The following is a 12,626-nucleotide window of genomic DNA, read 5'->3' on the forward strand; positions in this document are numbered from 1 at the left end:
AAGTAAAAAAAGAAAACAAAACAAAAAAAACATTGTCAATGTTTTAAATATTTATTCTATGAGAATTCTCAACTCAGGGGGGAAAAAAATCTAAACAAACAGCTTCTCAAGCCCTGTAAAAACTGACATTATTGCTCAATATTCCTATTATTCCTGACAATTATCTATGCTTATATGAAGACAATAATAGGGTCCTTTTAGGGATGGTAATACATTTGTTCATCTTTCAAAGCAGCTTAATAAAATGTTGTATAAAATACCAAAGGAGTATTTTCCTAAACACTTGAAACTTTCTTTTCTTCTTTTTCTTTGTATGTGTTTATGTATCTGTGTATGTTGTGGGTTTTACAAACTGAAGGCAGAACGCTTCCACCAGCAAAAAGATTACAACTCACTTTATTGCGGTAACTTACTCTATTGCGGTGGTCTGGAAGTGAACCTGCAATATCTCTGAGGTCTGCCTATATTTTTCATCTCTTTTGAAATACTTATTCAAAGAGAGAAAACTGTGACAAAAGCAGTACTGAAATGGAAATAATTCTGATTTCCCAGAAAAGGAATTCTGATTTCCCAGAACCATTTTAGCCAAAAACCCACAAGACTGAGCTTAAGTATAAAACAATAAAAGATCCCGTATCAGTAACTCCTGAGGCCTATATGTGAGTATAATTGAGGAACAACATCACCCTCATCCCAGCCCTTCACGGTAAGGGTGGTGCCTACGAATGTGAGAATCATCTGGAAGCTTTTTCAAACTCTATTACCACCTTGTGTTCTGCCCAATAACTCACCTCTACCCACTGGTCCCACCTAGTTGAGAATAACCTCAATGGTTTCATTCACCAGTGCTGGGAAGGCTTCCTCAAGTGTATTGAGGGAGAATAAAAGTCGAGAACCTACTAGTAGATGATAAAGGCAGCATGTATCCTAAATGCAAATATTACAATAAGTAGAAAACCACTCCTATTTTTAACCCACTAAGCTTAGTCTACTTACTGAGTGAAGGCTCTCAGTAGCCCACAAGGACTATCAATCACCTCTGCTTATGAGGACTTCCAACAATGGCACTGGGGACCAACACTGAAAAACGCCTGAATCCTGCCTTGTCCTGTGGTTTTCTTTCAAGAAAGAATGACATCTCTACCTGCTTCTGTGGACAAACTGAAAGCTATCTGGGTGAGATTGGAATTTAAAAAAGAAAACAGTCACAGAGAAGTGTAACGCACAATCCACAGGTCAGGTTAAGAGCAATCCTAGATGTGCAAATACCCGAGGTGAGAAACTACCTTTAAGTAAAAGACATATCGTATACACAAATAAACGTGAAACAATGGATTCATTTGGTGTGTATAGCATAATTCTTTGGCTTTAACGTAAAGAAATAAAATCATTCAGTCAAGTAAGTCATCAAAAAACAATGGTCATTATCATTTAAGGGCTGGGACAACATGCATTTAATATAGGGAGTTTCCATTATAGGGGGGTTGTAATGAGTGAGGAGCTGAGCTGTCGGGATGTAACTAACACACTGGAGACACACAGAATAGCGCTCTGGGGCAAGAGACAGCACTGACAATTTACTAAATTGTGGAAAATATTTACCCTTCTGGTTTCAAAGTGCTGAAAACCAGGCATCTGGGGACTCGATGTGTTCCAATAAAAAACAAATGTCCAACTCTCACTCTGGAAACTACAAAGGAGGGAAAACTTTCTCCACATTGACTGAGGACATCTTTCTGGGAGAATACATGGAAAAATTCAAAGAAGTTTCTAATGCCATCCATCCTCCCTCCTGGGAACATGAGTTCGAGAAGTAGCTCTAAAACACTAAGTTCACGTACCCCTCATTTCTTCTGCAAAATTCTGGCTCTGACTCAAACACTGTTTGGCCTTCTTCAGTTCCTCCTGCAGGTGGCAGACTTCTCTGGCACTTTGCTCTGTCTGAGTTTTCAGGCAGCTGTTTTCATTCTTCATTTCCTAAAGCGCACATTTACTTGGTTATAATCAAAACAAAGGCTCAAGCAAATGATGACTTCTGCCTTAGTAAGGGTCCCTAGTGGAACTGTTTTGTGTATATTACAGGGGGGAGGAATCACGCTTTCCCTTTGAGTCCTTAAGGAAATTACACATTCTTACTTAAGCCAAGTGATTTTATGAATAGAAGTTACAACAAAAGCACAAAACCCAAATCTGATGATAATCTTTTCCCTTCAAGAAATATGTTTCTTTGAACTTTCTAGTTGTCCCTAAGCTTGTTAAAGAGTTAGCTCATAAGGAAAATCCTATTTACACAAGCTCCAAGTTCCTGAATGATCTAGTAGATCTTTGCAAAGACGTGCTAAGGAACCAAAGAAATTCTCGTGACAAATTTTTACTTTTCACCCTAAAACCATCTTAAGGTTCACTGTTATGAGGATATCTTTACGGGTAAAATTACCTTCAGTAAATGTTTATCAAGAAAATCTACAGTGGGCAAGATGCTGAATGGGCATTATAAAAGATGTGAATGTGAATATAAGTAAGACAAAGTCTTTGCCCTCGGGCCAGGGATCCCCTCTCCTCTCACCCGGTGGGGGCAGATGTGATACACACCAGGGTATACTACGTACTGAAGAGAGGCTGAGTGCACTGTGGGAAGGCTGGAGCACAGAAGGAAGAATTCATTCTAGATGGGGGAATCTGAGCTTTCGCAGTGAAAAACAGGTTCTTTGGGCACCTGATTAAATGAAGTATCCATGCATCGAAGTGCAAATCACGTAACAGAGACACATATGCAGTCCCATTGTAACATGTAGGGAGACACGTATGTTTTTCTGAATCTTAAAACCAATTAATATTTGCATGCCAAATAAAGATACCAGTGCTGATTAACCACACAATAAATATCATAAATCCTCTATTTCCTCAACCTGTTTTTCAACCTTCAATGATTTTATAAGTACCTCAGCCTGTATTATATGCCACCTTCTGGACCACAAGAAATTGACATAAATCATTACAAACTGAGACAAAAAAGCACCTCACATCCTTGGGGGGTTAGGGGGGGTGAATTCATAAGGCTAACTTTTTAAAAACCACACTGAGAAGTCGGGGACATTTTTGAATCTTAAAGAAACAATTAAGAGCCATCCTCCAAAACCCTACTGCACCGTTATTAAACAGATGGCCCTGGCAGGGCTGTGCTGGAAGGCTGCCTTCAATTATCAGTCTGGTTACTACCAGCAGATGGGTACCGAGGTAGCAAAGCCAAATTCAAGAAGAGGGAGAATCTGGCGAGTAGAAAATACTTGAAAACTTGCTGGCAGCTGCTGTGTTCATGTATATATGTTCATTTCATCATCAGAACAAGTAGTAGCTCTACTCCTGTCTCCTTTGTCCTAATCCTGCCTCCCTTCCACAAGCTCAGTGAAGGGGCCGCTCCACCTGATCTCAGGGCTGAGAGGCTGACACGCACATCTCAGGGCTGAGAGGCTGACACGCACACCAGTCCGTGTTCAGTTCTGCAAAGAAGGATCATGAAGGTGCAACAACGTTACTGACTTAACACCACCATCAGTAAGCTTCGGACTGTAATCGCTTGTTTGCTCTTTGAGCTCACGATAATCACCAGGTCACAGATGTGAAAGGAAAAATACCTCAAAGCACTTTCATAAGAGGAATAATGGGGGCATTATTAGTATGTCTTCCAAAAATATAACAGCAGACAGACCTGATCATTGCTGTCAGCTGATGAGTTCACTGTAAGAGAGTAACTGGAATTTCACCTCCGGGGTTGACTTAGCATTATTACTTTGCAACTTATAAAAGATTTTCTTACCCTAAAAAAAAAAAATCTATCAAATCAAATGGCATCTCCATCTGGAGGCATGACAAGAAAGCTGAGAAGACACCATGGGCAAAGCTGGGTGCACCCCAGAGAGGGAGTGGGGGCAACTTATGTTTATGTGTCTGTTGATCTCCATCCACCTCTGTCCATAAATGGAGACATTTAAATGAATAGCAAGTTAAATGAAAAGATTAACACGTCTTCTCTATTCTGGCATTAGCTCCATAAATGTTTATTTCTAACGAAGAAAAGTTCAGCCAATCCTTGGACCCCGCAGGCTTCTAATGCTACATCTATGACCAACCCAAGAATTTTAAAAGGCCAGAATTTAGAAAATGAACATCTGAAAACGGAGCTGTAGGCTGCCACCCATTAGCACTTAGTTTGCTGCTAGGCTACAGCCACTTAAGACTTGATTGGATAGCTCATTATCAACAATGAGTTAAGCACGCAAGGATACATTCTCCTATGCATCTCTTACATCCGCACGTGATTTACAAAACTGGGCACTAGTCTGGAAAAATGCAACCAAAATCCCCATAGCCACAAGCCAGAATTGGAGCTTAGCAAGCTCTTCCACCCAGATCAGCTTTGGTTTAGGAGCAGCAAGGGGGCATCATTTCCTAGGGCCAGACAAAACAACTTTCAGTTACTGCGTGGTATTTCGTGATCCCATCCACGAACGAAGCTTAACGTGTCCCCTGCTGAGGCAGTCTATATCGTGAACAAGGAAGGGATGGCTACAAAGGATCCATCTCCTATCTCATTATTCTTGCCTGCCAGACCAAGCTCCTTAGAGGACCCCATGCTCGGGAAGGTCCGCAGGCGAGTGTTCCCTCACCTTGGCTGTCACATGATGGAATATTGTGGCCTAACCCCAAAGCGACGGGGCTGGCACTGGATGTTGGACGAGCACTTTATCTAAAACCTCCATTCACTTTGATACTAAATGTTAACTTTACCCTTGACTGGGCCATTAAGTCACGTTTCCACAACCGATCATTTCTCATTGTGAGCCGCATGTTAGTTTGCTAAACACGATCAGGGAAAATGTCAGTACAACTGTCACATTATTTCGGCATCCAAAACCTATCAGCGTGCTAAGCTTGTTTGTACTTACTTATAATTAGATACAAAAAGATACCCAGAGTGATAGAATAGAACCGGCACAATTTTAAATGTGAAAAATCTCAAATGCACTGTCCCCTGCTCATCATTCTCTGTGCCTATGGGTGACAGCAGACAGGTCATAACAGATGTGAAAACCGAGGCAACGAGCAGGTGGGCTGTAATAATTTACCGAGGTCTAAGCACTTCACATACAATATTGATTTAATCATTAATGGAGCTTTGGAAAGGAAAAGTATTATTAGTCCCCAATGCAGAGGAGGAGCGTCAGACTCAGAAAGAGCAAGTCATGGTCCCAAGGTCACACAGCAGGTAGTGGAAGAACGGCGATACAATTTCAATCTCGCTCAAGTCTCAAAGCCAACCAACACTGTACCATTACGTTATACCACCACCCTTACTGGGTATATCACTTTTCTGATTCCTAATCCGACTTCAAATGCAAGAGCCAGCTATCGTCCTCAAAGACGAAGAAACACATACACACACTGTTAAGACAAATACGAACCAACTACCTGGCCCTGTGCTGGGCACATCTACACGGACTGCCCTCATTGGCCACAGAAATCAATGAAATATAGGCAACAGGGTAGACATTTAACTCCGCTACAGGTGATACTGCTCCGTGGACCGCTCTACAGCTAAACGCCAGACCCTGCGGGAGTGGACACGTTCCTCAGAAACACCGGCAAGACAACGTCCAGGCCCACTACGGTGCCTCGGCCAACAGACAGTTTTCAAAGTGTTTGAACCCTCTTAACCAGGCGATTGCTTTTACAAAATGCTTCCACCAGGCAGCGAGTGGGTCGCGGGGAGTTCCTGGCTGAAAGGACGCTCACAGAGGGAAGAGCTCGGTGCCCAGTCTGCCTGTGGAAATGTCAGCAGAAGCATCTGTTGGTTGGTCCCCCAATGGCCAAAAGGCAAACATTTGTTTTTGCTGAAACAAAACACTTTCATTTGAAAACGTTCGCTGATGAAACCATCATCTGATATGAAGTTCTCTTCCACTGGGTTGGGGAGCTGTGGCGTCCTATCTCCAGCAGCATTAGCCCTCTGGGGTAAGCTGTGTTAACAGTTACTTCTTTGCTACTGACAGATGTTCTGATTTTACAATCATGCAACACTCTTCAAAGCTGGGGGGATAAATACATTTAGACTTTCCCTATGTACATAACTGTTCTTTAGAGAGAATTCAACATCTTTACAGTCTAAAAAAGTGACTGCAAAATAATCAAAGAATAAGTAGGAAATGGTCTTTCCTGTGACATTTGATGGAGCAGAAACATCTACCAGTCTGCTGTGCTTCTGCGTAAAATTACAGCACTGACTTATGGCTCTAATCAAATTGTTTCAGTCTATTACTACGCATCCCTACATGGTCCTTAATTAGTCCCTCTAAAAATAAACTCGAGTACACAACATAACTTCAGAGAGAAGCCAAATTAAAGTAAGTATGGATAAAATCCTATCAAGAAGCAACATGAGGTTAACCCTTGTATCCAACCCCACTGGAGGCACCTTGTCCACGCTTTGCATAAAAAACATAAATCTACAAAGACACCGTCAACCATCCTTGCAGATGCTCAACGCTAAGGCTAGTGTTGAAGCCAGAGTGACGTGATTTACAATTACTTGATGTTTTTGTAACAAGTGGAAATCTAGAAACCCTTCATCTGTCATGACTTTTGTTTATTTAAATCTATGACTTTCCACAAGGATTTTAATATTTGATGACTCAAAAACCAACCTTTGGGAAAGGGATTTACATTATATACCTCGTCACCAATTTTGTTTCTAGAAAATTCCTTGTTTCCTTCCCTTCTTGCACGGTAGTAATTATATTAGAATAGAAAGTTAAAAAAAAAAAAAGCACTGTGTCCTATGTCATAGGTTATATACAAAATATTTTGTAATACTTCTGGCAAATAAAAAACTACCGTGTTTCCCCAAAAATAAGACCTAGCCAGACAATCAGGTCTAATGCACCGTTTGGAGCAAAAATTAATATAAGACCCGGTCTTATTTTACTATGATGTAAGATTGGATATAATATAATATAATATAATGTAATATAATATGAGACTGGGTCTTATTTTACTATAATTTAAGACCGGGTCTTATATTAATTTTTGCTCCAAAAGACACATTAGAGCTGATTGTCCAGCTAGGTCTTATTTTCGGGGAAACAGGGTATATATGGTCATGATAAGCTACTGAAAAACGGTGTAGGAATTCTCTCTGACCCTCCAACTTCATCCTGAGCAGAAGTTGATAATTTATCAGCTCTGCTTCTCACGTACCTCACTGCTTCTCCTCAGCTCATTTTCCTTGGTCTGACTCGCCTGTAATGCGTGTTCGGTTCTGCAGAACGCTTGCTTAAACTCTTCCAAATTTTTTTCTAGCTGGTGCTTTACTGATGTGACCTACAAAGAGAAAATAAGGCCAAGTTTCAGTTTTCTGTTCTTTACTTTTTAAATAATCAGGTACTCTTCTGTAATAAAAAAATAATCATGGAATAAAAGAGTCGATGCCATCGACTTTGGTTGCGACTATCACACTGAGAGACGGAGAGAGTTTCAGGCAGAGGAGTGACGAGATCTGACTTAGACATTGAAAGACTCACACCAGCCACTGGTTGAAAACAGACTGAGGAAGAAGAAGTGCAGAACAGGGAGACCGGTGAGGAGGCTAAAACAGTAACCCCAGTGGGAGATGAGGTCATCTTAGATCAGATACAGCAGCAGGGACGGTGAAAGCAGTCATTCAATATAAAATACAGATAGACGTAAAAGTCAGGTTCGTCCTTAGGGAGGCATGTAGCACGAGAAGCATTTCTGGGATGGCTGACAACATTCTACCCCTGACATAGATTATGCTTATAAGAGAGCATACCTGATAATAATTTATTGTTAAACATTTATTCTATAGAGATGTGTTTTAACACAAACAAGTTTAAATATACTTTACACATAATGCACACACACAAACACACATGTGCACCAATATACATATGCACACACATATACACAGATACACACACAGGCGCGTGTGTGTAAAATAAAGATACAGTTGGTGGAGTTTTAATGGATAACTTCGAGGTGTGAGAGAACAAGAGATGAAGAGGACCCAGAGGTTTTGGCCTGAGACATGTGAAGAACAGACCTGTTATTTACTGGGATGAGAAAGACAAAAGGAGGAGCAAGTTTGAAAAAAGTAGCCGGAGTTCCATTGTTAACATGTTAAGTGTGAGAAGCCTGTCACACATGCAAGTGCAAGTATCAGGTACACACCCATGAGTCTCAAGTTCAGAACAGGCGTCCAGGCTGCAGATGTAAATGCAGAAGTCATCAGTATATGGACAGTGTGTGAAGCCATAAAACTGAATGAGATCATTTTTGAATAGTGTTAACTAAGTAAACAGATTATAATTTCCAGTGCTTTGACAATTTGGGGGCATAAATTACTTGGGATCCCATTCGCTGACATGACTAAGAACCACCTGAATATTAGAGACCTCCAATCATTCAGATCTGGGGACCTCATTCGCTCTGCTCTTTCTCTAAATGAGAGAACCCAGACCCAGGGAAGTTCAGCTTGCTCTCCTCTTTGATAAGTAAGGAAAGGGAGGATAGAGCATGTTTTCCTTAAAAGTATCCCATGTCATCTGTGGTGGGGAAATAACATGTATAAGGAAAGAAAGGGTTACTAAGGGGAGAGAAGAAGTTAGCACCCTACTTTATCCAGTTCCGCCTGGAGGATATTGTGCGTGTTCTTGGCTTGCTGTAACTCCTGTGTGAGTTTGCCTTTCATCTGAGTGCACTCTTGGTCCAGTGTTTGGAAGGAGCGCTGCTGACGAGACACCTCCTAAAAAAGCAAGACACACACATCAGACTGTCGGTGGTGAACAGGCAGATTCCAGGATGAGCTGCAAAGATCCTACAGGAAATGCTATAGCGACAGTGTAGGAAACAACACGGAGCCAAGCGGACCATGCTCTTAACGAATCCGCCTTAGCAGTGATCCCGGTAATTAAATCCAGGTCTCACAGGGGTGGGGGAAGGAATCCGCCCGTTGACCACACGGAGGGGGGCCTGTCTCCACCTCACCCCTACTCTTACATCAATCATTTCTGTTTTGACGTCTCCAGGGACAAAAGAGTAGAGCTGACCTGCCACTATCACACTTCGGCTGAGAAATCAAACACTCAAAAATGGGGCTTACCATTTCAAACACCATATACCACTTACATTGAGAACGATAGAAAGCACGTGCCACCAATGAACTCTGGTAACTGCATTAGGATACCTGATTAACATTTGCAGTCGCTCTTACTGGAAGACTATACACCCTCAGTCCATGTGACACACTTTCAGGCTAACTCACGGGACACTGGCAGCTATACCTACGGGAGGGCATCCTCAGCCCTAACTTGTCTGCCAACATCTTCCCCCTCACACCAACTACTGTTCTCATGGATTTGCCAACCCTCGGGCTTAAAAAACAGCCAGAAATTGCCTTCACAATAGAAGGAAAAACAGAAATGTGATCCTCTCCTACTCAGTATCGAATCTCAAACAAATCAGAAAATATGGATGAAAAAGAACATTCTGACTACTAAGTTCCTTCTCCGATCAAAAACGGAAAAGATGGAAAATGTGATGGAAAAAATACAGTGACCTTTTCTTAACAAAGCGTTTCCCCTCTGGTAGAATATCCCAAATAATGACCAACAGCTCTTCTTTTAGAATGATGAAACTATGAAATGCCCCCAAGAGCCTTCCGGACAAACTCCCCATGAATCCATTCATCTTACCTCTTGAAACTCCTTTTCTTTTTCCTTGATTTTTTGTTCCAGAGAACATCTGGCACTTTCTGCATTTTGTCGCTGGCAACTCAAATCTTCAGTTAATTTTTTCAGTTTTTGTTCCAATGCAGTACACTAACAACAAATAAAAATGTGCGATACAAAACAAAATTAGTCACAGAAAGAAGCAATATTTTGAATTTTAGAAAAATTAGTCCCAAGTTCTGGTTCAAGTTCACCATTGTGTTTTGACAGTTTTATTTTTTCATAAAAAAATGGGGTGTAAAACTATAAGCCATATACCAAAACCACTATAATTATTTTTGCATACATAAAATTTACGTTAGGGAAATATTAGGAAAGATGTAAAGCATTAGACTATTTAAATAAATACGTCATAATCTGCACTATGAAAAAAGCAATCAGTACATCTGAATAAAGATTCATGTAGCAGTCTGTTGCACGGATATGAGATTAAAACGCAGCAATGCTCACCTATGTACTAAGTTAAAGACTGCAAACCATCACAAGGTTCCCATTACTCTCGTATGGTAGTCAAGGATAATAGATTTTGTGGAAAATTGTGAATATTAAAATGCTTCTTTCCACAATGCACTCACTATGCCATTTTAAATTTCTGGAGGTTCACAGCACTCCAGAGAAAATCATAACTGGTTTTTAACCAAGCTGCCATAAGCGACACAAAGTACTTTCTTTTGCTTTTTCATAGAGTCAATTATCCTTAAAATATTTTTTTAAACTATGAACTACATCAACATTTAGGATACTCTTCTAAAATTAAACTGGAACAAAGTGGTCTAAAGTCTTCAAGCGTTAAAACCCATTCCTCTAACTTCCCCACGATGTTCCTATCCCTAATCTGCCCTACAAAACAACTTTGAAGTTCTAAGGAAGAACAAGAACACGTCACAAGGGTGGAGGAGAACTCCCTGGTTCAAAAGAAATGTGCCCCAATTTAGCAAATCTCTCTATTAATGTATGTTTCTGAGACTCATTATAGTTTTATTTAAAACTATTAGAAATCTAACAGAGAATTGGGAGAAAAAGAAAACACTATGTAATACTTTGCCAGAAGACCGATCAGATACCAATTATTAATGAACCAAAAATGAAGAAAGCAAAACTGGTCATTAATGACTAAATGATTTTGTAAATATCACGCTTTTAAAAATACCAAACTCAAAAAGTAAAATATTGAGCCAGTGGTTCAAATTAATCCACTACCTTAAACAAGACACCTTTGTCATTATCCATATTGTTCTTGAATTTTTAAATCCCCAAGGAAAAGTATTACACAAATTATTTATAATAATAATACATATGAATTCAATAAATATTAATTGAGGGCCTACTATATGTCAAGCACTGTGCTAGGCAATGAGGATACAATACAGCAGTAAACAACTCAGATAAAAACCACTGCCCAGGGCTGGCCCGGTGGCTCAGGCGGTTAGAGCTCCGTGCTCCTAACTCCGAAGGCTGCCAGTTCAATTCCCACCTGGGCCAGGGGGCTCTCGACCACAAGATTTGCCGGTTTGACTCCTCGACTCCCGCAAGGGATGGTGGGCTCTGCCCCCTGCAACTAAGATTGAACATGGCACCTTGCTGCTGAGCTCCCAGATGGAGCTGGCTCAGTTGGTTGGAGCATGTTCTCTCAAATACAAGGTTGCCGGTTCGACTCCCATATGGGATGGTGGGCTGCTCCCCTGCAACTAGCAACGGGCAACTGAACCTGGAGCTGAGCTGCGCCCTCTATAACTAAGATTGAAAGGACAACAACTTGACTTGGAAAGTCCTGGAAGTACACACTGTTCCCCCAATAAAGTCCTGTTCCCCTTCCCCAATTAAATCTTTAAAAACAAACAAACAAAAAAAAAACCACTGCCCAAACTATCACCCAAAATTTTGATGTTTGACAATTCTCAGGGGAAAAACCCACGTAGTACGGTAGGGTAGATCAATGTACATTTGGCGCACTCTGCTGGCCTTCCTTCAAACTGCAACACCTTCCATTAAAGGGTCTCAGCATCAACAAATTTTTTCTTACTAGAAACAGTAAGGTAAAAAAGAGCTTTGGGGGGTATTTATATTTTATTTAAAATTTTTAATGACACTCTGATATTGATGATGCACAATCCATGTACGAGTAGCTGACCACTAGGTGTCATGAATGTTCCATAAGATTTTAAAATAGTGTCCAGTGCTCAAGTCCTTGAAAATATGTACCACATGACCACGGCACTCAGCACTCTGGGCCTGAGTTTTTCATCTGTAAAATGTGGGTGTTGAACTTCAGGTTTGCTGCCAGCCCTAATGCTCTGTTTCTACATGAGCTCAGCTGCTTTTGTATCCGATATAGTTTATAAATACTTGGAAAAGAAGCATACCAGGCACAGCATGTGTTCACTAAAGAATACGGTATTGATTTGGTAAAATTAGTCCATTTTATTTAATAGGTAATTCTAATGGTAGCTCAGGGAACAGCATAAACAACACATAATTTGATTCCAGCAACATATTGACAAAGTCATACTGTCCTTACAGGCATGACAGAGAAAGGTAGGCTGAATTTTCAGTTAGGTGGATTTGTAGCTCACTGGAAACACGGAAACCAGAAAACAATGAACAAATGAGTCTTAAGAACCTGGAGCCAATACAAAGAAAGCCAGAGCTGTGTTCTCAGAACTGCTCTAGTCAAATATTTTAATTCATGATCTACTAAGAAGAGACCTCATCACATATGTTAGACAGAACAAGGATTCAGTGATCTTGTCACAACAAAACCAACAAAACAAAATGTGAAAGGATAGGAAGGCCTGATAGAAATGCAACAAAGCTGAACTGACA

The 12,626-nt window shown here is 40.7% G+C and overlaps 1 protein-coding gene across 1 annotated transcript in view; it reads right to left on the reverse strand.

Annotated features, from left to right (window-relative positions):
• Nucleotides 1-12,626, reverse strand: part of CENPF (centromere protein F) — a 54,374-nt gene that overhangs the window by 25,933 nt on the left and 15,815 nt on the right. The window contains 4 exon segments of the mRNA XM_033093093.1: nt 1,842-1,977; nt 7,255-7,377; nt 8,690-8,818; nt 9,768-9,893. Of these exon segments, the coding sequence (XP_032948984.1) occupies nt 1,842-1,977; nt 7,255-7,377; nt 8,690-8,818; nt 9,768-9,893 (514 nt within the window).

The sequence above is a fragment of the Rhinolophus ferrumequinum genome, chromosome 22, assembly GCF_004115265.2.
Source record: "Rhinolophus ferrumequinum isolate MPI-CBG mRhiFer1 chromosome 22, mRhiFer1_v1.p, whole genome shotgun sequence".
Lineage (NCBI taxonomy): Eukaryota > Metazoa > Chordata > Mammalia > Chiroptera > Rhinolophidae > Rhinolophus > Rhinolophus ferrumequinum.